At 36.8% G+C, this 27,622-nt stretch overlaps 1 protein-coding gene across 1 annotated transcript in view; it reads left to right on the plus strand.

Moving 5' to 3' along the window:
- CD9 (CD9 molecule) overlaps nt 1-22,507 on the plus strand; it is a 63,853-nt gene extending 41,346 nt beyond the window's left edge. Inside the window, exons 3-8 of the mRNA XM_074269041.1 lie at nt 11,108-11,205; nt 12,017-12,091; nt 18,324-18,425; nt 18,583-18,672; nt 19,927-20,010; nt 22,052-22,507. Of these exons, the coding sequence (XP_074125142.1) occupies nt 11,108-11,205; nt 12,017-12,091; nt 18,324-18,425; nt 18,583-18,672; nt 19,927-20,010; nt 22,052-22,117 (515 nt within the window). The 3' untranslated portion in view covers nt 22,118-22,507. The remainder of the gene's footprint in view (nt 1-11,107; nt 11,206-12,016; nt 12,092-18,323; nt 18,426-18,582; nt 18,673-19,926; nt 20,011-22,051) is intronic.
- Nucleotides 22,508-27,622: the final 5,115 nt, after the last annotated feature.

Below are 27,622 nucleotides of genomic sequence, written 5' to 3' on the forward strand. Positions count from 1 at the left end.
TTCTCCCCCCCCAACTCCACCCCAGAGCTTTCCATTTTTAAAATCTTAACTTTTATTGCTATTTTATCAACCAAATATGTTACCCCTTGTAACAAATATTCTAAAATAAGATTTTGGGGATGGAATAAAAAGCAGTACAGCAAAACCAACACTCTCTTCTGCGAAGAAAGGAAGGTGCATCTTCTCAACTGCTTTCTACAGCCAATCTTCACCATTATTTCAGTCCATTTCCTCTTACATTTAAGCTCTTCAAAATACTTTGAAAAAGCATTATGTAATGGAATGCCTCACCACAAATAGAAGGTGTAAGGCCGAGTTAAATGTTGGTTGAGAGCCATCAAACTGGATTTCCAGACTTCCAAGTAAAACACAGAAAGTTCTGTTTTCTGCTAAATATTTTGAATAGACGGCTTCTTTCATAAGAAACAAAAGAAACTTCGTAATTTTCAAATGAGGCTATCATGGAATCCAAGCCTCCTCACTCCCCAAAGAAGTCTTTTAAAGAAGGGGAGAACAATATTGGCGGAATGGGATGAGTTTTGACTTTGACTTTCCACTGAGCCTGGTTAGAACTGGAAGGAGGCTGTTTACACTGCCTGTTTGGTTCCATTCCAAACAAGACTCAGTGCTGGGGCTTAACTCCTTTGTCTTTTGTTTTATTTTAGGGTGTACCACCTACTATCAAAAGAAAGTGAAATAGAGGAGTGAGCACAGTGTCAAAAAACCAGTTTTAAGAGAACAGGTTTCCATAGTGTCCCGGCTTGTTTTTAGCAACACAGAGAGAGAGAGGGAGAGGCCACGGGAGGGTTGTTTTGCCGTTTTATACAGCTGGCTTCAGGAGAAATGTTTACAAAGAGGTAGCTTAAAAGGAAATAGGGGAATGGGGTTGAAGAATCTTTGGAGGTGGGGGCAGGGGGTGGGAGGCAGATAATCTCTTTTTGCTGTAAAATAGTACTTTCGCTTTAAAAAAAAAAAAAAAAAAAATCCCTCATTCTTTCAGGCCAGAAAGAAAGTTCAAGTATTTAAAGAAATGTCATGTGGAATCAGGATTCAATTTGTCCTATTAGCCCCAGAGGGCATCAGCAGGAACTGTGAATAGAAGACATAGGAGACAAATTTCCTAATAGATAGAAGCGGGTTCTTAGGGCAGCAAGGTGGCTCCGGGAGTAGATGCCGGACCTGGAGGGTGCCCTGAGTTAAAATCCAGGCTCAGATACTTACTAGCCAGGTGACTCTGGGCAAGTCACGTAAGCCTGTTAGCCTCAGTTTCTCCGTTTGTAAAATGAGCTGGAGAATTACCGAATTTTTACTTTAACTTTTCCCAAAATGACTTTTCTCAAGTCATTTTGTGGGAATAAATCAGACTCCAAGAATGTAGACTTCATACTCAGATGTGAACCCCAAAATGGGGTTGTGAAGAGTCAGACACAGCTGTGTAACAAAAACGGGTTTCTGCTCACTTGAAGCCTTCAAGAAGAATTCTTTGAATGTTGAAAGCAGCAAAAAGATTTTAGAAAGATCCCCGGCTCTACAATCAAGGGATTTAAGTTTCAGTCCTGCTTCTAATGCTAATTTTGATAGCTGTGTGAATTTGAACAAAGTTATTTAATCTAAAGATTTCACGTTTGCTTTCAAATAAAGGAAAGGGAGTGGAAGGCCTTTGACACTTTCCCATCTCTAGATTGAGGATCCTATGATCCTAAAAAGATAGATTGGCCCAAGACGGCTTCTTGAGTTATTTAGAGGCAATAAAGCATCGAGCATAGAGTTAAGAAATACTGCCCCTCAGGAGCTATGTTACTTAACCTCAGTTTCCTTAACTGTAAAATTGGAATAATTGTAGCACCTACCTCACGAGGTGGTGGTGAGGACCACTTGATTATATTTGTAAATATAAAATTTGTGTATGCTTGGCCCTTACCATAGCAGGTACTTCTTAATAAATGCTTGTTTCCTTCTCTCCATCTCTGGCATTCTCTGGTCCATACTTTAGGGAGAACAGAGTTAGCAATAGAGAAAAGTAAAAAGTCATTTCAATGCCTCTTCCTGACATAAGCCCAAAGGCACACCAGTATTCTACCTCCTCCCCCAAAGAGGCCCTTAGTTCTTTCATTGTAGTCCCCACAGGATGAATAACCTCCCTTTCTGATCGCTGATGCTTATTTTATTGACTGTGGCCTGGATGCTGGCTGAATTTGCCAACAAGGGCAGATTTAGATATACCTTGGCTACCTTCTGCTTTGTAAAATCAATGAATGGGTGGAGACCTGTAGAAACATGGGAATATTATCTCTCAGGTGTTATCTGTCAAATAAGATAATATTTGTATAAACATTTTGCTCTTAGTAAGCACTATATAAATGCTTATTCCCTTGCCGTGAAACCTTTCCCCTATGGTTTGGAAGGTAGTCCCATGTCACACTGAGGGGCAAGCCCTTCTCTCACTTCCACTTGGAGACATCGGGTCATTGCAGAGATACCTCCAGCTGGAAAATGGCCCTGAATGCGTGGAAGAGTAGAAAAGAGGGTCCTAACAGAGCCAGGGAAGAGCCCGATTCTTGTTGCCGCTCATGGAGAAGGAACTGTGATTCCTTCCCCCCCACCCCCACCCCACACATACACATACATACACACATACACTCCCAGCAGCCCAGACTATCCCCTAGGAAAGCCAGATCAGCTGCCGTGGGCTGTGTGCAGCCCTAAAAGCTTTCGAGATTTGTTTCTCAAACTCACACCACCCTGGGCACCTAAGTCCAAAACCCTAAGGGACAACCATTGGGAAACTGGAGTTGAGGAACAAACCAAGAAATCTCACAGGTTCCTGGGATTTATTCTTGGAAAGGCCCTTCAAGATCAGCTAAAGAAGCCAAACCTTTTTTCTTTTGGATAAGCAGACTGTTTAAGAATTGTTTATTAAGGAATACAAAAATAGAATCTTCCTCCCTCTGTTTAAAAAAAAAAAAAAAAAAAAAAAGCAAGTCAAAAACATTGAGAACTTCCAGTATCATCCGTGACGTGACTACTGCCATCTTTTCCTAGCTAATCACAGGTGCCATTTTTCAGATACTACTTTCTTCTGGAGAGGATGAAGGTTTTTGTAAGGCAGCCACTTTTTAGAGGGAAATTGGATCTGTGAATTCAGTGGTTTAGGAAATTCCCTCTACTGATAAGTCCAGCATTTTATAGACTTAGGGAATTGTTTCAAGAATTGACAGGTTCACTTAACCCCAATTGCCTCAGCAAAAAAAAAAAAATAATAATAATAATAATAATAAAAGAATTGAAAGGTAGAAGTGACTTACTTAGGATCGTAGGCAGACTTTGAACCTGAAGCCAGCTTTCTATTAACTGTGCACAACTACCACAAATATGAATGAAGATAATGGGAAATCATGTTGGGTGGGACGTGGCCATAGGTTAGCCCAAGTAGTTATTCACTTGGTCTCGTGCCCATTTCTTATCTGCCAGCCGTTTCCTAGTCTCTCTTCAGTACATATGCCAAATGCCACGGGTATCACTGGGCACGGCTGAAATAGGTGATTTGTGTCCATGATAACAGCAAACTGGCTCAGTCTCAGCTAATTATTGGGGTGAGTAATAGATACGTTTTATATACCAGACGTGTTGTATGACTCTGGGGTTGGAAATGTTTTGGCAATTAAGTAAGGGCTGAAAAATACAACTGAATTGTAGAGTTGCTAGAGAGACGTTGCTATAGTTATAATCTTCTCACCCCCATTATCATTTTAGGGAGCAGATAGTTTGCAGAAACTTCTTAGAAGTCCTATGGCATGGAAATAAACCCAGAAGCTTTACCTCTGGGTCCACGTAGTAGCGACCCTTTCTTCCTCCACAAAGACTCTTGATAAATTGGGATCCCAGCAGGAATGAGCCCTGACTTGTACTTGCAGTTGAAGTAGTAGGAGTAGCCCAGTTACTTATTTGGGTGACCAGAACAAGTCACTGGGCCATCTAGGAATATATCAGTATCATTGTTCTCAGGGCATATTCCAGGCCCTTCAGTAGATAGTGACTGTGATGGGCTGTCCACTCTGTTAAGCCTTGGGGTGCCCCTAACAGCTGGAGTTCTTACAGTGGGAGCAGTCCTACCAGAAGGTCTATGGTCATAGGTGATGGATAAAGGTCTTGGTATTGGGAGGGTTTCATGCTAATGGCTGGGTGTCTTGTGGTCAACTGAGGGTAAAGGAGTTCTTATTATTAGTAGGTCTAACAAGAAGCATGATGCTTAGAATAAATGTATTGGGATTAGGGAAGAGTTTGCTATCATTGCTATCAAAATGGGTTTTGACCTGAGCAGGAACCAGATATTTTGGGCATCTGAAAGAGACAATAAATTGTTATTCCATTGGGTCACCTAAAGGATGTTGATTTTCAAATGACAAAAATTCCAGAGAATCTGATATATAAAGTCATTCCTCAAAGTTAATCCCAATATGTGTTTTTCTGATAAGAAAGAAATGAGAAGTATATTCATTCCAAATAAGTAGAACTCAAAGGTTTTCCTAGGCTTTATTTACATACACACACACCCCCTAGGTGATCTGGTAATTCTCTTGTACAGCTAGCTAAATAAGTACCATTTCAGTAGAGGAAATGAGGGAGGGGAGCAGGAGGAACAAGTAGGAAATTTTCTTTTTTCTTTTGCTGATTCTGGGAAAACTAACCCTGTCTTCCCAGCGAGATGGCCATCTCTGCATTTCCTAACTGTCACACCCAGAGTTCGAATTTTCCTAATTCAAATGCCTGTTAATGTGTATGAGGCCTGAAGGGCCTGCTCGAAAGAATGGGATAAACAACATGGTTATTACAGAAGTTAATACTGTAATCCTAGAGGAGAGAATGTCTGGTGACAGATGACTTTTTCCATGAGTCAGACTCAAAAAGCTAACATGCATTTGTTTTGTAAACTGTAACAAGCTTATCATTGGCTGCTGATCCTAAGAGTTGGGGTTGAAAATAAGGGTGGAATTTCTCTTGGAGACTAAATAAACTGTCCGTTTTAAAACCTAGCTCTAGTCTAAAAACGTTAACTAGGGGCTCTGCTTCTGATTAGACTACTGTATGATTTGGCATCTCTGGCTAAAAGCGATTGCAGCGGGTCTCCCTCATTAGACTGGGAGCTCCCTGAGAGCATCAGGGTCTGAATTCTGTCTTTTTTTGTATTCCTAACACTTAGCACAGTACCTGACATGTGGTGGATGCTTAATAAATAACTGACTAATCAGAAAAAGCCCCCATCCTTACCAACAACCTGTTCTATACCTGTCAAAGTAAAAAAGAAAAATCATTGAGAGAACCATTAAGACAATTGCATCTATGGTTTGAAAATACTTTTTCTGCTCCCCTACCCCACAAAGAATAGCCTTATGCTTGATTTTTCTAACCACTAGAACAGATCACCAAATAATAGGGGTGTTTTCTAAACATTAAGTTCTATTAATCCTCCTTCCTATAATCATGGTCTCTCTCTATTATTTAAAATAGGATTTGAACAGATTCATAGGAATCTTTCCACTTTCATAAACTGTAAATTATTTTTAATTTCTTAATCACTCCCTTTATGAATAATGGCTAACATTCACATAGCACTTTAGGTTAGTACTATTATTATTATCCCCATTTACATAGCACTTTAATGTGTTGTGAAGCATTTTACAGATTTCTCATTTTCTCCTCAAAACAACCCTGGGAAGTTGGTACTATTATTATTATCCTCATTTTACAAATAAGGAAACTGAGGCACACAGAAGTCAATTGATTTACATGGGGTCACACAACTACTAAGTATTCGAGGTTGGATTTAAACTCTTTGATTCCAAATTCTGTACCACCTTTCATTCAATTCAATAAAGAATCATCAAATTTGTACTGGCTCCAGGATCCAAGGATAAAAGGATGTCAAATATCCTTAATCCTCTAGAAGCTTGCCTATAATAAACTATAATAAATCTAGACTATAATAAATCCAGAAATAAGTAAATGAAAGTTGATTGAGGATGGAAAGCCCCAAGAATTGGGGTCCAGATCCAGAAAGGCGGAAACAAGATAAGGAATCTGAGCGAAGGTATTATTTAAATTCTTAGAAACAAGCAATGATATAATGTCAAGTTCGGGAAGTAGCTGCATGTCCAAGCTGGCTGGACATGTAGAGTTTACCAAGAATAGTGCTGTGAAACAGAGCCAGAGAAGTTGCAGAATGCTTTGATTTAACTCATCCTTTCCATGCCCCAGGTGGAAGCAGGAAAATGCAGGGGGGAGGATGGCCAACTTGGAAGCAGCTCTGAGTTCAGAACTACAGCCTCCTAACTCCCAACTAAGAGGCATTGTTAGTAGGTTAAAAAGCAGCGGACTTGGAGTCAGGAGCCCCAGTTTCAAATTCTGCCTTCTAACATTTTCTAGTTTTGTGTCTGTGAGCATCAGTTAAACTCACAGTTTCATCCTTTCTAAAATGGAAATGATATTTGTACTCTCTCTGTCATGTGATTGTTTTGAGGAAAACATTTTTTTGTCATAAAGAATCATAAAATATTAGCAGCTATGATCTTTTATGATTATACTAGTTTGGTGCAGAATTTATACTTATTGCATTCAGCACTGTATGATTCTATGAAACCCAACATTTAAATATAATTTGGGATTGTACTTAGACCCCTGGATAAGCCATCCAACCCTGGGATTGTCCAGAAATTATAACCATAATTAGCAAGGATTTTGCAGTAAGACTAGATATTATTCCAGATAGGAGGTGGTCCTTGAAGATAGAGGAAATGTGAATTTTTGGCTTCCGGTCCCTCGTCACTCATCTTGGTGCTTGTATGCAAAGCTGGGCTCAGTATTGAGTTGAGCCTGGAGATATCTGTCCTGGATATGTACAGTGAGGATGAGAACCTTCGCCATCCTGTTGATTGATCTTCAATAAGTCCATTTTTTGAGGCTTTTTTTTCCTATCCATAAATTGGAGGTGGTTATTAAACTTCATAAATAGAAATAAATGTGGGGCAGCTAGATAGAGCACTGGCCCTGAAGTCAGGAGGATCTGAATTCAAATCCAGCCTCAGACACTTAACATTTCCTAGCTGTGTGACCCTAGGCAAGTTACTTAACCACAGTTGCCGCAGCAAAAAATAAATACATACATACATAGGAATGAATGAAATGCTTGAAGCCTGGGATGCAACCAAACCAATTCTTAGGGGAAATTTTATATCTCCAAATGCTTATGTGAAAAAAAATAAAGAGATCAATGCATTGGGCATGCAACTAAAAAAGCTATAAAAAGGACAAATTTTAAATCTCCAATTAAATGCCAAATTTGAAATTTTGAAAATAAAATTGAAAGTAAGAAAACCATTGAATAAGCAACAGCAACAAATTTGAAATTATGAAAATAAAAGGATATGGATAAAAATCAAAAGTAAGACTATTGAATAAATTTTTAAAAAATTAAATACCAAATCTGAAATTTTGAAAATAAAAGGAGAAATTAGTAAAATTGAAAGTAAGAAAATTATTGAACAAACAAAACTAAAAATAAATAAAAGCATGAAGCCCCTGAAAGAAGCAATACCCTTAGGTAGAGACAGGAGCACTGAATTAGAAGGCAGAGGATTTGACTTCAAATGCCGGCTCTGCTTTTTATCTTTGTGATCAGACAAATCCCTTAACCTCTCTGAAGTTCATCTTCCTCATCAGAAAAATGAGGAAGCTAAGTTAGAAGCACTCTGAGGTTCTTTTCAAGTCTTATCTCTATGACCATATGGTTATAGTCTCATAATCTCAACACTACTTTCATGTTAGTAACTATCATTTTAAATGTAATTCTGGGTATTCGTGAGACACCATATGCCATGTTCATAGAGTCTTGAAGACCTGAGTTCTAGTCTTAATATTTACTAAGCGCTAAAGATACAAAGAGAAAAAAGCAAAAACTCCCTTCTTTTAAAGAGTTTACATTCTAATGAGAGAGAAACACCTATATAAACAGATCCCAAAAAGAGACAGTAAGGGAGCTGTTTCCTAACACTGTTCTTGGTGAACTCTATTTCCAGCCAGACTGGACGAGTAGCTCCTTCCCCATTCTAAGCGTTGGCCCTGTGACTTGGCCAAAGAACTCAATCTCCCCGTGCCCCAGTCAACCTTCGAAGACTGAACGAGAAGATGCCAGTTTGGCGTAGGTAAATGAAGCTTCTCTGCAGGAGCTCCCTGTGCCAGGGAGTTCACAGGTCCAATTTCTCAGACTTGCTCAGTCAGAGAATATATTTTTTTTACTTTTCCACAGTATCTTGGACTTAATATAGGTTCAACTCAGAAAGTCAACTGTCCCATGAGACTTTTTTGTCTGTTCTGGGACTTGCCTTTGTCATCCAATTGGATGTATAATTGTTTAATTGTGATTAATTATGTTTATCATTTCTGAGAACAATAGCATATACAATAACCTGGCAAGATGAGCAAACACAAAAGTTCGTCTCCTTCCCTGGCCCTCTGGCAGAGTATGGCCAGATTGGACCCCATCCCCACCAACCTTAGTGCTTCTGCTATGAAGCACCCATCCATTTCCCTCATCTTCTTTCCAAATCCCGTTACTTTTCAGCCCTTAATGGTGTTGTTTGTCAAGTTCCATTCCACATTCATGACCAAAAGCTTTCCATTCTAAACATACATGAATCCAAATAAAATAATATAAACCATTTTAGAGTAAGAAGAGGGCCTTAGGTCATTTAGTCTCATTTTGTAGACTGGCCAGGGAATCATGGGCAAATCATTCTACTTTTTCATCTGTAAAATAGGGACAAATACATTACTGGACCATAAGAGAAGTTTTAGAAATGCTCCCTGAATGCGAAATTGTGGTATTATAATATAGTAATCATCCCAGATAATATTTCTGAGTCTTTATACTCAATTAGACAGTGAATAACAATGTTCTATCCTTTTTTAAAATTAGAGCATGCTATAGTCTCTAATAAGGACAGTATTCCACCAAGTCAATGGGTATCTTCGTTTGCAAAGCTCTCCAAAGTCAGGGCTTTTCCTCTCTCTTGTCCTTCACATTTAAAAAAATTCATCAACAACTTGATACCAAGAAATAAATTGATGGAATAGATTAGGGTCACAGTACGTGATTATAGCAATTTAGTGTTTGATAAACTGAAAAATCCAACCTTTGACGACAAAAATTGCTGGAAAATCTGGAAAACCTATAGCAGAAACTAGGTGCAGATCAACATCTTGGTATATAGTGTGAAAAAAAAATTACCAACTTTTGTGCTTGCTCATACATGATTAAGACATAAAAGGGGATTCCATAAGGAAATTAGGGAAACATGAAATAGTTTCTCTGTCAGGTTTATAGATCAGGGAAGAATTTAGGAACAAACAAGAGAGATCATCACAAAATAATTTTGATTATATTACATTGAAAAGTCTACACAAATAAAACCAATGCAGCCAAAATTAGAAGAAAAGCAGAAAAGTGGGGAGAAATTTTACAGTAAATCTTTGATAAAGGCCTTACTTCTCAGATATAGTCAAATTTTTCATTCCTCAGTTGATAATCAAAGAAAAACAGGCAGTTTTCAGGGAAAAAAAAATCAAACCTATCCATAGTCATATTTTTTTAAATGCTTCTAAACTACTATTGATTAGAAAAATGAAAATTAAAACAATTCTAGGCTACTGCTTCATTCCTATCAGATTGGCTAACAACAAAAAAAGGAAAATGATAAATTTTGGATGGAATGGGATACAAATGCATTGTTGGTAGAATTGTAGACTAATTTAGCCACTCTAGAAAGCAATTCGGAATTATTTCCAAAGGACCATAAAGTTCTGTACATAACCTTTGATCCAGGAGTACTACTGCAAACAGTTTTTTCTTAAAGGAGAAGGAAGAAGGATCTATTTGTAGTAAAATATTTATAGCAACTATTTTTGTGGTGACAAAGAACTAGAAATTGAGTAGATATGCATTGATTGTGGAATGGTTAAATGAGTTGTGGTGTATAATTATACTGGATTATATCGGGCTATAAGAAATGACAGTCAGACTTCAGAAAAACCTGGAAAAACTTACATGAGCTGATGTAGAATGAAGTGAACATAACCAGGAGAATATTAGTAACATCTGTACTGTAGAATAAACTGTTCTCAACAATACAGGCATCTAAGACAATTCCCAAAGAACAAATGATGAAAAATGCTACCCTCCTCTAGAAGAAGAACTGAATACAAATTGAAACATACTATTTTTCTTTCTTTCCCTCTTCCTTTGTTTCTTTTTATTGGTTCAAGTTTTCTTCCCCAAAATAACTAGTATGGAAATGTTTTACGTGACTGTCCATGTATAACCTATAGCAGATTGCTTACCATTTCAGGAAAGGAGGAGAAAAGAAGGGATAGAGCCTTGAACCTTTAAAAACCGTAACCTTAAAAAAGGTTAAATGATTTATTTGTCCAGTAACTTGCCAGTTACTATCTTCTTGACTCCAAGTCTAACTCTTTATCTACTATTGATGACCACATACTAAACGATGATCCTATACAAGGTTCTTTTTTAAAACTATCACACACACACACACACACACACATACAATCCTTATTTTCTATAAATTTACAGTCTTAAGAAACTAGCAACTCTGAACTTTACAGAACTTCCATCACTTAAGTCCGATCAGAACAGAATTACTCCAAGAGAACATCTTTTGTGAAATTCAGTACATCAGCCACTTCCTTGGATTGTTAAACCTTTCTTTTACAAATTTGGAGACACATATTCTCCATTAGCTCTCTCATTCCAGCCAGTCTTGGTAAAAGAGTGGTTAATATTGCTCTCCTTTCACATTTGAGTAGAGAAATGAAGAGTGCAATAATGATTTGATTATGTTTTCTGCCTCTAAATCCAATATTCTTACAATTTCACTATGGTTTTTGTTTGTTTTTTCTTGAGCTTAGTGTACAAAATCCATCAGATCAGTAGATAACTTAAGTTAAAAAAAAAACAAAAAAAACTATTTGCAGAGCTGCACTAAAAACTGATTGTAAAATTATAGTGTGTTTCCTTCTCTCCCATCTGTCCTTTTAGGTGTTTATATCCTGATTGGGGCTGGTGCCCTCATGATGCTGGTAGGATTCCTGGGCTGCTGTGGGGCTGTGCAGGAGTCACAGTGCATGCTGGGCTTGGTAAGTTTGAAATTGTCTCATCACCCCGCTCTGATCCTCTGTGTTCCAGTTAGCACAGAACCCCTCTTTGGCTTGGAATAATAGGGTTCTTCAAGGAAATGAACTGTCTCCATATCTCCCCTAGCATTTTTTCTTTCTAGGAGTAGCCCTCCCTATGTTTCAACAAGAGATGGGGGTGGTGAGTGATCAGTCTCATTATACATAATTCTCCTCCCTGGTGGTAACTGGTTTTCTCTTCTTTCCTCCTGGAATCTATCCATCGCTGCCCCTAGACAACTAAGTGCCAGAACTTTGCTTTTTCTTTTTTTGAAGACCACGTTTGCTTTTTTTCCCTGAATCCACAGGTATCTTTGACCTCTCTCCACTAAAAATAACTCTAGTTCCCTTAACATTTCCCAGCGTCTACCACTTCTTGTCCCTTTTCCCAAGATTTAGGATCTTTGCAAGTAAAATGTGGCCATATTTTGTAAATTTATTAACTCCGTATTATCTATATTTTATCTCTTCTGAATCCTTGGCTTTTTTCCCCCTGCTTTTAATTCTACTGCTACTATAATACTTTCCCTTTTTTTCCTCCTGGCATGTAACTAATTATTTGTGTCCCCAGAAGCCCATTCCCTAGAGTTTCCATCCTCCTTTTTTTTCAGGACACATTGAGAATTCTACAAAGGATATGCTTTAAAATTATACAAAACACATCTTGAAATCACATGCTCTATTTGGCGTGTGTGTGTGTGTGTGTGTGTGTGTGTGTGTGTGTGTGTGTGTGTGTGTTTTAATCCTGATACCTGATCCCGTTTTTGTCTTTTAGTTCTTTGCCTTCCTCTTGGTGATTTTTGCCATTGAAATAGCTGCTGCCATCTGGGGTTATTCCCACAAAGATGAAGTAAGTTTTGCCTAAAAGGACTCTTCCATTTCTTGCACAGGTTTGAAGAACATGACATTGCTCCTCCTCTTTGCCAGTCTAACAAAATCTTGGTTAATCATGAATTAATACAAATACATACTTGACAAGTATATATATACTTATATATATATGACACTTATCTTTATTGAGTCAATATATGTTTATAGAGTATCTATTCAATAAATGTAAAGCCATAAATATGGAGATTATAAAACTGTAGAAAACAAGATTTTTCCTCTGGTAGAGGAGATAAAACAAGGACAGATAACCAGAATACAAGGCAGAAAACGATGACTATTCTAAGAGGTGAAAAAAAAATACTCTTAAGTTTCAGAGCTAAGAGAGATCTTACCTAGCTGAGGTAATCTAAGAAGATTTTGGGGAAGAAGATAAAATTCTGGAGATGGGGTAAGAAATGTTGAGCAAGGAAATGGCATGAGCAAGACAAAGAAATGGAGAGTCATTTAGTTTGGCTGCACTGAAAAGGAATCACATGAGAAAATGGCACATGAGTTGGAGGGTGGAAGAATGACTGAATGAAAGAGATTTCTCTCTCATCCTCCCTTTTCAGTGTGGAAAATAAGTTATGGAAGCCCAAAACTTCACTGAGACTTGAGATACCCACTGTGTATGTCCACATCTACATATATAGCTATATATCCATGTTTGTAAATGTGGATAAATGATCATATCTATATGCATATAGATGTGTAGTATAGTTCTATGTGTCTTGGATATAAATCTAGATACATGTGTCCAGTAATTTGCCAATTACTATCTTCTGGACTCTGGTTCTAGCTCTTTATCCATTAACTGCATTGATAAGCACATACTAACAATAATCCTATATAAGGTTCTTTTTAAAGACTATCACACACACACTCTCCTTATTTTCTAGAAATTTACAGTCTTAAGAAGCTGGCAACTCTGAACTTTACAAAACTTCTGTCACTTAAGTCCGATCAGAACAAAATTACTCCAAGAGGACATCTTTTGTGAAATTCAGTACATCAGCCACATTTCCTTCTCAAATTTGGAGACACATATTCTCCATTAGCTGTATCATTCCAGCTCATTGTTGGAAAATACTTTAGTATTTTCCTTTATTGCCCCTTTATGCAAAGTGGTTAATATCACTCCCATTTCACATTTGAGTAGAGAAATAAAGAGTTAAAAAAGGATACCTCCAGAGTCTTGGTATAATTTTATGCCTTAATGGTATAATTGAGTTTAATTATTAACTGTATACATGTACCCAGAGATAGAGAGATATGCTAAGCTAGATTCCATAAAAAACAGCTGCACTGTTAGAAGAAAATCAATAGAGACAAGAAGGAGTGATAAAGAGTAAACATGGCTTTATCAGGAACAGCTCAGGCCAACCTAAGATTCTTTTTTTTTTTTCTTTTAGACAGGATTATTAGATTAACAGATCAAACGAATTCTACATATAGAGATACCTAGATTTTAGCAAGACATTTATCAGCGTCTCCTGCCATTCTTGTAGACAAGATGGAGAAAGGTGGGCTAGAAAACAGTACAGTTTGAATGGAAATGGTTGCATGGTCAGACCTAAATAGTAGTATTAGAAGTCCAGTGTCACTTTGGAAGAAGATGTCCACTGGAGTACCCCAGAAATCTATGTTTGATTTTATGCCATTTAATATATTTATGAATGATCTGGATGAAAGAATTTATTATTGCTAATATATTAGATGAGAAACTTGACAGACTAGGATTTGGGGCATAAAATAATAAAATAAGAAAATTCAATAGTAGTAAATATAAAGTTTCTACTATTTCATATGTCAGTTAGTAGTCAATTAATTTTTTAAGTACCTACTATGTCCCAGGCAATGTGGTAAATTCTGGGGATACAAAAAGAAGCAAAAAAAAACAAAAACAAAAAACCATCTACTTTCAAGTTGCTCACAGTCTAGTGATATGATAGGTCTAAACTGATGTTTGTCTGGAGGGAAATCTTAAGATTTTGGTGGCCTACAGGTTCAATTTTAATCAGTATTGCTTCATTATCAGAAAAGCTAATGAAATTTTAGACTATATCTGGGACTAAGGGAAATGATAATCCTGCACTCTACCCTGTTCAGATGAAATGGGGAGTTCTGTATCCAGTTCTGAGTTACACGTTTAAGAAGTACTTAGATGAATTGGGCAGTGTTCAAAGTATAATGAAACTCTTTTAAATTCGTGCCAACTGATGATATTTTAAAAATAATGAATCTTATACTTCTCCTCAATATTTATCATAATGTCTTATAAGAAGCAAGCATTTAGTATTTGTTGAATTCTGACTGGAAAAGAAAACATTCTTAAAAACAAGGATAAAGCATCTAAATCCTTACCAAACAACTTTGTTCACAATATGATCACTCGAGATCCTCAAACCTTAGAGATGAAAGGAAATTTTGAGACCATCTAACTCATCCCTATGTCGAAGTCCTTCTAATTTTTAGAAGTTCTGTAATTTTCTAGTTTTATCCAAAGAAGGGTGTGAAAAGAAATAGAAATATTAACTTGATGTGTTTGGTTTTATGAAAAACAAAATTGACTTCTTTAAAAAATTAAGTAAGAAAGAGGCCTTAATCTGGGGTCTATGGAGAGATTTCAAGGAGAAAACAAGACAAAGAATGAAATATGTCCCTGTTCTCAAGAAACTTACATTTTCCTGGGGGGACACAGCATATTCCCAGAGAAGTAAAGATTAGAATTTATTTTTTGATTCGAACCAGGCCTCTGATTTCAGTAAGGAAACTTCCTTCACCAACACTGATTGACGCCTGTTCCAAAACGTACAGACTTGCAGTGTATATTAGAGAAGGTTCTTGAGTCCACATCTTCCTGCCTCTGAGATCAGTTCTCCACAGATAAGAAATATACCCAAAAAGTACAAAATAATTTCAGAAAGGATACTAACAACTCGGAAAATCAGGAAAAAGTCCTTGAAAAAGTCACTCGAGTGTTGAAAGTAGCTAAGGAGTCAGAGGTAAGAAGAGAAAATACTTTGGGTGTCATACAAAAGCCCCTTTATGCAAAGGTACATAGGCAGAGAATAAAATATATGCAGGAAATATTAAGTAGACTAATTTGGCTAGAATGTAACATGTCTGAGGAGAAGTAACATAATTTGCCAGGAAAGATAGACTGAAACCAGACTGTAAAAGATTGAAAATTTTGTTTTAAAAGCAATAGGGAACCCTTGAAGTTTAATAAATAGGAGAGTGACACTGTCAGACCAGTGCTTTAGAAATAGCAACTTAGCTGGATTGAAGAAAGCAGATGTAAAAAAAAAACAATTGGCAAGAGATTGTAATAGCCCAAGGAAAAAGTAAAGAAAACCTGAAGTAGAGTGGCTCAGTTGTCAATAAGGAGAAATGGATGGACACAAAAGGATGTCATGGATGTAGAAGCCACAGAATTTGTTAAACAATCAAATATCAGGCAGAGAAGGAAATGTGGAGTCCAAGTTGACACTTGGGTTTCAAACCCAGGTGCCTAGGAGGATGCTAGTAACTTTGAAAGAAAAAAGGGAAAAAAAGAAAAAAGTAGGAGAAAGGAAGAGTTTAGGGGAATGGTAACGAATTCTGGTTGGGACATGCTGATGCCCTCTGGGACATCCTTGTGGAGATATCCAACAGGTGATTGGAGTTAGGGGACTGGAACTTTTAGAGACTGGAGGTCTAAGAGAACTGGATATATGGATTTGGGTGTAATTTCAGAAAGATAAGATCTTAGAAAGGAGATTGAGAAGGATCCATCAATACAATGTTTTGAATCTCAGGGAGGAGAAATTATTCAAAAGGAGATGGTCAGCATTTCAAACACTACAAAATCATAAAGAAGGAGAGCTTAGTAAAGATCAGTGGATTTGGCAACAAAGATTCACTAGTGACTTTCAAGAAAGTAGCTCCAGTTAATTCGTAGGGATTTAAGCCCTATCATAAGGAGTTGAGAAAATGGAAGCATTCATTGTAGATAGCTTTTCCTTGAAATCTGCCTATAAAACAAGAAACAAAAAGTATTGGATGATAGCTTGATAGGATGGTTAAATCAAGTGAAGATCTTTAAAGAATAAGAGAGATATAGCTGTGAGATCTACACAGAATAGATAGATACAGCAATGGATAAGGAGGAGTTAAAAATTAAACAAAAAGGGATGGTTTAAGAGCAAAGTTCTTAGAGGCAAGGGAAAGGTTTGGGATCAAGGGCATGAGGAAAGGGATTGATGTTATGAAAAAGAGCCACCTGTTCCTATGAACTTGAAGAAAAGGAGGGGAAAAAATGAAGGGAGATGGTGATATGATTTGAAATGTAGTATTTAATAGGAGAGAGAATTATTAATGATTGTTTTTTTTTTATTTCCCAGCAGATATGAGTTAAGGGAATACGATTGATTGGGAGAAGAATAAAAAGATAAAGTTGTTGTAGATATAACATAATTGTGTGATTTATCTTATGTAAGTAAGAACTAAGAAGGCAGAAAGTGGGAGCGTAGAATGCATAATGCTAGGACAATAAATGCTTTTTGACTGACAGGACCAAAGAACAAAGGGATTTGAGATCAAAGAGTGAAGAATTGATGTGATTAACTATAAAGTCAAAATTTTGAAGGCAGAAGAGGGCATCGTAATGGCTTGTGAAAGGTGAAGAATTTATTTACAAATAAAAATAGTAGAAAGGGTTCTGTTCAGGAATTCCAGATTTATGAAATATGGAAATAGAACATATATGAATAATGGGATCGAGGGTATGACCATCACTTTGTGTGGCCAAGGTGGGCCACAGATGGATGCAGACAAGGTGGATGCAGATCATGGGTATTTAGATTAAACTAGGAAGAAACAGATTTTGAAGTGGAATTAACTTGTATATTAAAGTCCCCAGGCAGAAGATGGCTTTTCTGGGCCCTAGGTTCCTCATTCCTCAACTTAAATAACTTCTTTCCAGCTCTAAATCTTTGGACTTACGACTGGAATTCAGGTATTGAACTCCTTGAGAAAAGATGGGAAAATGACCTTCTCTCATAGGACAATGACTGGATTGAGTGAACTTAGAGAAGGAGAGTCTTATCCTGAAAAGACCGTAAGAGGGTCACAATAGCTATATCCAAGGATATAAAGGACTTTTCTATGAAAGAAAGGTTAGACATGTGTCTGCTTGGTCCCAGAGGAGAAAATTAGGACCAATGGTGAAGCAGCAAAATGAAAAGTTTTGTAAATTAGGAGTTTTGTATAATACAAAGGTTTTCCTATAGCTTCAAGTTGACCAGTGAGGCCCTTGGTAATTATAGATTTTATGATTCTGCTCTTGAGCAGAGCTAAGATGGTGTATTTATGTTATATTCTGATTTAGAAAAACAAATTAAGGACTTTTCTGTGAAAGAAAGGTTAAACATATGTCTGCTTGGTCCCAGAGGAGAAAATTAGGAGCAACGATTGAAGCAGCAAAGTGAAAAATTTTATAAATTAGGAATTTTGTATAATACGAAAGGGCTTCCTATAGATTCAAGGTGATAATGAGGTCCTTGGTAATTATAGGTTTTATGATTCTGCTTCTGAGCAGAGCTATGATGGTATATTTATGTTATATTCTGATTCAGAAAAACAAATTAATCATATAAACAGGCTTTTAGATAGATTCCCTCTTCGATTTAACTCATCATTCTAGCCTATTAAGAACTTCACTCTGGACCCCGTGGGACTTGATTTATGTTGCGCAAAACACATTCCAGCGTGCCATAGAGAGCAGACTATAATAGCATCAGAGTGTGTGCATTTTCATAAAAGTGTGACGCTGTTGTCTCCCTAAATAGCTCCCTTCATTGCCATACCACTTCTGCTCTTGAGATGATTAGAAGGAGATGGAATGAGAACGATGGTTGCAAAGGGTTGGGTTTTGTTTGAAGATATAAGGCCCTGAGTAGGTTTGGAGGCAGAAGGGAGCCAGTAAAGAGAAGATTAAGGATGGAGAGAAGGGAAAATGTGAACTCCCGGAGAGAAGAGGAAGGAACATGATGGCTCACCTCACATGGACTCTGTTTTCTCCAAAAATAAGAAATGAACTCATCTACTAAAAGAGGGAAGGGAGGAGGAGTACTTAAATAGAAACGATTTTCAACAGTTGCTACAAAGAATGAATAGAAGAATTTGTAGAATAAGAGACATTGTTCTTCCTTGTATCCATCCACCTGTAGGTGATTAAAGAAATCCAGGAATTTTATAAGGAAACATACAACAAGTTGAAGGCCAAAGACACCCCCCCATACAGGGACACCCTCAAAGCCATCCACCATGCGGTAAGTCTTCCTTGTACGCTTAGTTACTCTGACTTTGTCAGAGGGGTAGGGATGTGAGTGCATGTGCCTGTCTATGTCGTGCTAACTTAGCTAATAATGAACCAAACTTTTCTGCCTTTTTTTTTTTTAATGTGTCCTGCACCTTATTCCATTACAGCTAAATTGTTGCGGTTTGACTGGAGTTCTTGATCAGTTTATCACAGACACCTGCCCCCACCAGGACTTGGCCACAGCGGTGACTATAAAGGTAAAAACAATAATTTCTTCTCTCCTCACGCCCCATCCCACCCCAGCTATAAGGGCAAGCCACCGTTTAATCTCCAAATATCTTCTAAAAAAAAAAAAAAAATCCTTTCTCCCCTCTGGAGTAGCAGGTAACTTTGTCTTCCTTATGTTTTTCTGTATGATATCCTTCTACCTCCACAATAACAAAGCAAATGGAGACTCGGGAGAGAACCCAGATGTTCCTGGCAATCACTATGATGCCTAAAGTATCTTTTTTTTTAATTAAAGCTTTTTATTTTCCAAATATATACATGGATAATTTCCGACATTCAGCCTTACAGAACACTGTATTCTATTTTTTTCTCTCCTTTCCCTCCACCTCCTCCCCAATCAAGTGATCTAATAAATGTTAAACATGTGCAATTCCTCTATACATATTTCCATAATTATCATGCAGCACAAGAAAAATCAGATCAAAAAGGGAAAAATTGAAAAAGAAAACAGAGTGCAAACAAAAACAGAAAAAGTGAAAATGCTAGGTTGTGGTCCACATTCAGTTCCCTCTGTCCCCTCTGAGTGCAGACGTGCCTAAAATGTCTCATAGAGGGAGTATAAATAAATATATATATGTATCTATGTGTGTATATATAAAGATATATATATATAATGATATATGTAATATATATATATATATAGAGAGAGAGAGAGAGATATCTATATACAGGTATGTATCTATATAGAGAGATAGACTTATTCAGAGAGAGATAAACTTAGAGCTCCCTTCTCTGATTGACCACATAAATGTTTTTAACCTGGTATAGTTAAAAGAAGACTGAGAGGACCTGGGTTCAATTCCTTGATCAGATACTTAATCTGTATATTATTGAACAAATAATTTTGACATCTCTAAGCCTCTGTTTTTTTCTTCTGGAAAACAAAAATGATATATTACTAACTTTCCAGGCTTGTCATGAATCTCAGATGATAGATAGTGAAGTGTAAATGTGAAGTGCTGTATTCATGTAATTTTGGTTCAGAGGAAAGTACCTAACCTGAGACCAGATCCAAATACATCTCCCAATCAGTTTTTAGTAAATCCTTTTCCATATTTTTCCAAGTTTTCCCTATCAGGATTTCTTCTCTTGATTTCTCCTATTCTTTGCCTTTTCCTCATTTTATCCCAGAACATGCTGTTTGCAAGAAGGTGAGTAATACTAATAGGTAAAGCTGGGCTAGAGCATGGTTTGTGATACATGTGCTTGTATTCTCTCCCTAGTCTTGCCCAGCAGCCATCGAGGAAGTCTTCAACAATAAATTCCACATCATTGGAGCAGTCGGCATAGGGATTGCTGTTGTTATGGTGAGAAGGGCCTGGGGAGGAAAGCCTTGGTTGCTCATGGTGTAATAGTAGGCCAGGTTAAAAAGGAAGTTATGTAAATCAGGCCTCAGTTACCTGAGAAGTTTGCACTCCAGGATGGGCACTGGTATTTACAAAGATATGCACCTGAATAGGACCATTAAACCAGGGTATGAATGAACAGTGAGGTGTTTGTTAAGTGGTAGGTACCATTTAGGGGAAGGTGATGGGGGAGGAACAATTGAAAGAGCCCTATGTGCTGATTAAATAGGGCAGGGGGGATCCCATAGTATTGTGATTTCTGTGTGTGGCACACCACCAATTATGTTAGCAATGATTCTCCATAGCACCCCCCAACTTCACAAATATGGACCACTCAGTTTTCCAAGGGCTGATGTCAGATTATATATAATTATTCAGGCCCTTATTTATACACAGTCCTAAGACTGCCTTTTGCCCTTATTGTAAACTCTTACCTTGACAGATTTTTTAAAAACTAGTGCTGATCACTAGGCTAATTTATTTTTACCTCTTTAATTCCTTGCTCCAAAACCAGCATGAGAGAGCTTCTGGAATGAAACTTTTTTTTAAAAAGTCCTAAACTAGCTAATAATTCACTTTGTGGCTTATCAGCACAGCTTACAATTTATTCTGAAGTCCCTGGGCAGTAGCTAAGAACAGTTGCCCTAATATGAGTAAGCTATCTTGGAACCTAAACATTCTTTAATCTGTGATGAAATTAGGCATAATTTAACAGGATACCCACCCTAAAAACTGATAAAGTAGGAAAAGAGCTTGCCCCTTCTTAAGCAGAAGTTTCCCTCTAATCTAGACAAAGAGCTCTGGCTGAGACAGATCTCCCACTTGAATTCGAAAACAAAGATTTCTGATGAAGAAGTCCTTGTTACCACCTCCCCCCCCAACCTGGTCCTCATACTGCTGAGGGATGAGGATACCCTAACAGCAATGGGGGGGGGGGGGGTTATTTCACTGAGAAACTTTCTCTCCGTGGGCCGCTTCCTGATTAGGAAGATAGCAAAAGTTTCCCGTGGGAACCAGGTAGTTTTCCCACAGCCAGATTCAGGTGGGTGGGGTTCATTTTTAGGAATTTCCCCAGGCCAGTTGGCCCACCCTCCACAACAGTCAGGGGACAGAGTCCTATTACATCACTACTACCTAGGAAATAATCATATATTAATCTAAAGATCTGGATTCTGGTCCTACTTCTGCCTTTTTTTTTTTTCCTTCTTTGACTTTAGACAAATCTTTTTACAACTCTGGGCTTGTTAGTTTAGAATTTGGAGATCCAGAGCCCAAGGGAATCATCTCCTGATTTTAATAGACAGGGAAATTGAGGCCCAAAAAAGTGCTTATGTTATTAATATTAATTAGGTATTAAGTAGGAATCAGAACAAGTCCCCTGAGCCTAATCTAGTGTTCTGTCTCTATTATTTTTTATGCTACTCTCTTCTATGATATTGTTTTGTCTGCCACTAACTTTAAAATGGACAAAGTTGTCCCATACTTGTTATCTTTTTAATGCCTTATTTGAAACCAATTTATTAGCTGAGGGTTTTTTTGGTTTTTGCTTTAACTCTGGCTGTAATTTTCTCATACTAAAGATTTCTGGGGAAAGAAAGTTCTCTAGATTTCAGAGCAAATTTTAGGTTCCTGAAAGTTTTAGCAGAAAATTCTCTGATAACTAACTTAAGTAATAGCTTCCTGTAGACAATGTTCTCCTTGTTACTTACCCTACCTTAGAGATCACAATTCTATTACCTTCTTTTCAGCCTCCTTTTAAAAATATTTTATTGATACTTTTGATTTTGGGAAGGAAAAAAAAACCATCCTTTACCTTTGACTCCTTATCACCTCTCAAATAAAACTCTCCCTTAAAATAAGTATGTGTATAGTGACGCAGCACAAATACTTCATTAACCAAATGTCTTTCATATTCTCTATGACCCTTGTGCATCTCTGCCAAGCGCAGGACAGCCTGCTCTCCTTCCAGTACAACCATCTCATGTCTGACTTCTCTTTCCAGATCTTTGGCATGATTTTCAGTATGATTCTGTGCTGTGCTATCCGGAGGAACCGAGAAATGGTCTAGAGTCTTTGCTTTCAACCCCTGAGCAGGAAAGTCTGCCCTCTAGAATTGTTCTCTTTGTGTCTTTTGTTTTATTTTGTTTTGTTTGCCACTAACTTTAGTATTCATTCTGCATTTTTAAACGGACAAAGTTGTTCTATATTTGTTATCTTTTTAATGCCTTATTTGATACCGATGTTTATAGTTGAGGGTTTTTTGGTTTTTGCTTTTACGGTCAAAGAAATCCTGCAATGAAAGGTACTATATTTGCTAGACTCTAGTTATAAAAATATTGTACAGAATAGAATAAAGGACCATGTTGGCCTTTAAATAGATAAAGTCTTATCTCAGATTTAATCAGGATGTAACTTATGTTGAAGACAATTTCATACATAATAAAGATTATGACAATAAGTTTGACTGGTTTTTCTAAATGGCCTCCTCTCCCTTGACCATTATTATTATTATTCAATAATTAAATTAAATCCACTTTTTTTTTTAATGCTTTATTGATGCTCTTTGTGGAGCATCCATACCTTGCATATCTTCCCTTTCCTTACCCCAACTCATTCAAAAATGGAATTCTAATTATGTAAATAATCACAAAGTCTTCTAAGTGGTTAGTAGACTGGAACAAGTTATAAAACACTTACCAATGCTCAAGTTTTCCCAAAATTCTTCAAATACATGTCACAACTCCTCCTCATGGAGGTACTTACACATGTGCTAATCCCATCAAATAAGAATAGAGGAAGAAACAGGTAAGGAGAGATATAGAACTAATGTGGAAGCAATATTCTAAATAAGGTGTTAACAAATGTTCAGACTCAAAATAGAAACAAATCTCCTAACTTCATGTTGATTTAGAAAATCACAAATTAACATTATGTAATATTTTCATTTATTTTGTTAAATATTTCCCAATTATGTTCCAGTCTAGTTCTGGCAGCACATCTCAGATATAAAAGAAATGGCCTTGGAAAGAAGAAAACCACCTCTTCAGAGACAGGAGATCAGGAAAAGATATTTAAGCAATTCATGATGAGGATAAGAAAAGGATTTCTCAAGTGAACAGCCTCACTTTTTTTCCAGCAAGGCAGGAGGCAACATCCTCAGAGGATGGAAGGAGGGGATTTTGTAAGAAGCATAAGTAGAGATAAATGATATGAAATAGCCTCTGAGGCTAGCAGATCCTTAAGTGCAGTCCAGTTGATACTAGAACTTTATCATCCTTCATTTTCAAAGACAACCAATGTTGACCAATATCTTGATTCATGCACTTGAAAAAAGAGATATAAGAAGAGATTTCCAACCCATTTCTTAGTAGATCTGAGAGCACATTGTACATATTTTTCAGACTGTTTTCATTACAGTGGTTAGTTATGCTAGGTTTTTTTTTTTCTTTTTTGTCTTGAAAAACACCATTTTTATATAGGATAGCTCTATGAAATGAGGGATACTAAGGAAAACTATAGTGATATAAAAAAGTAAACATCAATATTATTTTTTTAAATGTAAAAAGTTTTGGATGCCAAGGTAATGAACTTGAATTTTATTCATTTAGTCAGAAACTTTTTGTGTGTACTATGAGAATAAATCTGCCAAGGGTGAGAGGGATAAATAGTGACAGAGAGAAGGCAAAAGAGCCTGCTTTTGAGAGTGGAAGTAATTGAAATAGTCCAGACTAATAAGAATAAAGGTTTCTATTAGCATGGCAGCAATGAAATTAAAGAAGGGGGGGGGGGGGGGGAATGTGATACTGTGCAAATAAATTCCATTGTGATGAATTGGCTATGACAGCAAAACTAGAGATGAGTCAAAGACAGTATTCAGATTTTTAACGTGAGATCCTATGTAAATAGCATTACCACTGAGAGCAAAGTCAGACAGAGGAATCAGTTTAGAGTAAGAGAGAACTCCTATCTGAAACATCTTGACTTGAGGCACCAGCGGGACATTCAAGTGGAGATAGTTTTTGAGAGTTGAACATGAAATACAAAATAATGTCTCATGAAGAATCAACCTTTCCCCTCAACATACATACACACACACATCTTTTTGAACAACTTTCCCATAGAATGGATTGCTACTTGAGCTAAAATTAAACCTACAAGTCTGAGAACTTGTTCTAAAAGAACGAGAACTGATTTTAAAAAAAAATCAGCAAATGATGATCTTTAAGGTAAACTAATGACTTTTCACCCCAAGATAGTTGTGATTATAGGCGCATGTTGGAGCCTGAACGCTTACTTCCCCCACAGTACTGCTTTTCAGAGGGAAGCTAAGAAAATATTTTCTGGAATAACTATAGTCTTGTGGCTGCTGTTATTCATCAGAATCTCATAGGTCCCTCTAAGTAGGGAAAATTGGGTAGGAATTATTCTCATTGGGCTTTAATTAAGATGTATGAAACCATGTGATGTTTAACCTATATTGGATTACTTGCTGTCTAGAATAGAAGGGAAGTAGGGAGGAAGGGAGAAAAATTTGAGACACAAAGTTTTGCAAGGGTGAATGTTGAAAACTACCTTTGCATGTATTTTGAAAGATAAAAAGTTATAAATTTTGAAAATAAATAAATAAACCGGGGTGGGGTTGGGGGGAACCATGTGAGATGCTGAAGGCCTTCTGGGAATCACTAGCAAAGCACCTCCCTTGGAAAGCTTCAGAGTTCTGTTCACTTCTCTCTCTTCTCCACTCCAAAGGTGATAAAACAGACAGGACTTGTTTCAAAGATCCCTTCAACTCCTAACCTTTACTACTGTTATTGGTAGAGTTCTGAGCTCCAACATAATTGCCATCACTGAAGCAATAGCAGATCCCAGGGCAGCTAATGCAATTCCTTTCCATTTAAATTGGATTTCCGTGAACCAGCTGCATGCATTGTGGAAATGTCAATAGACTATATCTCATCTGGTCAAAAGTTCTCTTTGACATCTGTGAAGAAGTCCCTTGCAGAGAGCCACAGCTTCTCGGGCTCTGGAGCCGAGTTGTAGGTAACAAGCATCCCAAGTACAAAAGAATCAACAAGTGACCCAAAAAGCCCTCCAGAACCACCATCCAGTAGGTAGAGTGAATTTCATTTCTGGTCTTATAAATTCACTGAAAAATAAATAAAATAAATTATAAATTCACTGAATTGTAAATTAAATAAACTATAAATTCATTGGATTTATGAGACCAGAAGATAGAGGAGAAGTCCCAAGCTGCTACAAATACTCTCTCTAGTTGATACTCAGACCCCAAGTCATATATATTGTCATAGATCTTCAGACATGAAAAAATTACAAAATGTCAGAAGGGATCATAGCCCATTGTCCTTTTTTGCAAATGAAGAGACAGTCTGGACGAGTAATTTGCCCAATTTCTGTACTTTGGCCCAGGATTTCATGGCACAGAAAAAAAGCCTTACATTAAGAGACATCTAGATCCATAGTCAGGAAGATCTGAGTTCAAAACCTCCCTCAGACACTTTTGGGCAGTCATTTAATTCAAATTCGCTCAGATTCCCAATTGTATAGTGGGGATGATAATAATAGCACCTGCCTACAAAGATGGTTGTTTGATAATAAAATAATATTTGTCTGGAGATTATGAATTAATTGTGTTTATTTCCTATCTTTTTTGTTGTTGTTGATCAAACTACATGGTTATTTGTTAGTATACAAACCAGCCTGGTGGACATAAGATATTGAAGAAAAATAAGTGTCCTGACTCCACAACCACCCAGGTTTCAATGTTGGTTTTTGGCTCTGAAAGATTAGTCAGGGTAATCAATCCTATTCAGACAGATTGTGGATGGCCCAGGGCAGTTAAAATACAAAGGTTGTTCTACAGAGTACATCAAGACAGCTAGAACCATTTATAAGTGCATTAAACATGATAAAGACCAGAGGAGTTATTACAGTTCCTTTGGGTCAGGGCCAAGAGTTGTACTTAATGGATTCATCAGTCATTGTAGCATCTTCTGTACTTCTTCCCTGTAACTCACTGGTTGTTAACCTGGGACCCAAGTTTACATTTCATGAAGTTCAAAAACTTGAATGGGAAAAAATTTTCATCTTTATTTTCTAAATGAAATAAAATAATAAAATAAATAAATAATAATTAATGTCATATTTCATTTGTAAGAGGGGGAGCCAAAGATGGCAGAGTAGTAGGAAGAAGTAAAACCAAGCTCCTCTACAAAACTCCTTTTCAAAAAATCTAAAAAAACAAACAAACAAACAAAAAAAACCCCACAGTGAATGGTATTTCCAAATTAGGTCAAATTAGGAAGACAAAGAGGTCAATGGATACTGCAGTTTCCTCTTCTATATAGATTAAGTCCTAATTAGTGTAAATAATAAATTCCCTGAAGTAGTCGTATTATTCAAATTCACGTGGGCTGGAGCCAAATTTTACCTAATTTTAACTTTGAATAGGTTAAACTCAAATACATGCTACCACTTCAAGAGATTCATTATTTGCACTGAGACCTAGCTGTAAATAAGGGGATTGTCCCTGAAATGATTATAGCTATATCAAAATATAATTGTTCATCAATGCTTCTGAATAACTTGCAGTTATTCTATATGATATCTTGCCAGACGCACAATGTTTATGGAAATACTTGTTGAAAGGTCAGATACCACATAAATGCATTTGCAACTTGGCTAAATTTATTGGTACAAAATGTCTACAAGTGAAAAATCTGGTACTGTATAAAGGATTTTCTAGGTATGCTCTAATATTAACTTAAATAAAATTGTTGTTCAACAAACACTGCATTTGCCAATAACCCAAAGGGAAGGGATGCTATTTTGTTTGCTCCAAACCAAAAGTATCAAAAAATATAATATCTATTTCAACTTAATTGTATTTGATTAAAACATTAAAAATCTTACATATTTTAAAATGAGGGGGTTGTACTCCATGATTTCTGAGTTCCTTTCCAGTTCTAAGTATCAAAAATTATGGTTCTGTATCCCAAAGAGATCATAAAAGAGGGAAAAGGAGCCACATGTACAAAAATGTTTGCAACAGCCCTTCTTGTGTCAAGGATTTGGAAATTACATGAATGCTCATCAATTGGAGAATGGCTGAATAAATTCTGGTATATGAATATTATGCAACATTATTATTCTGTAAGAAATGATCAGGAGGATGATTTTAGAAAGGCCTGGAGAGACTCATGCTGAAGTGAACTAATGAACTAATGCTGAGTGAAATGAGCAGAATCAGGAGATCATTGTACATAGTGACCAAAAAATTATGTGATAATCAACTGTGATAGACTTGGGACTTTTCAACAATGAGGTGATTTGAGGTCATTCCAATAGACTTGTGATGAAAAGGGTCATTTGCATCCAGAGAAAGACTGAATGTGGATCAAAGCATAATATTTTTAACCTTTTTTTTATTGTTGTTTGTGTGCTTTTTTTTTCTTTTCCCCTTTTTATCTGATTTTTTTTTTTTTTTTTTTTTTGGTGCAGCATGGCAATATGGAAATATATTTAGAAGAATTGCACATGTTTAACTTCTATCAGA

Source organism: Sminthopsis crassicaudata, chromosome 5 (genome assembly GCF_048593235.1).
Source record: "Sminthopsis crassicaudata isolate SCR6 chromosome 5, ASM4859323v1, whole genome shotgun sequence".
Lineage (NCBI taxonomy): Eukaryota > Metazoa > Chordata > Mammalia > Dasyuromorphia > Dasyuridae > Sminthopsis > Sminthopsis crassicaudata.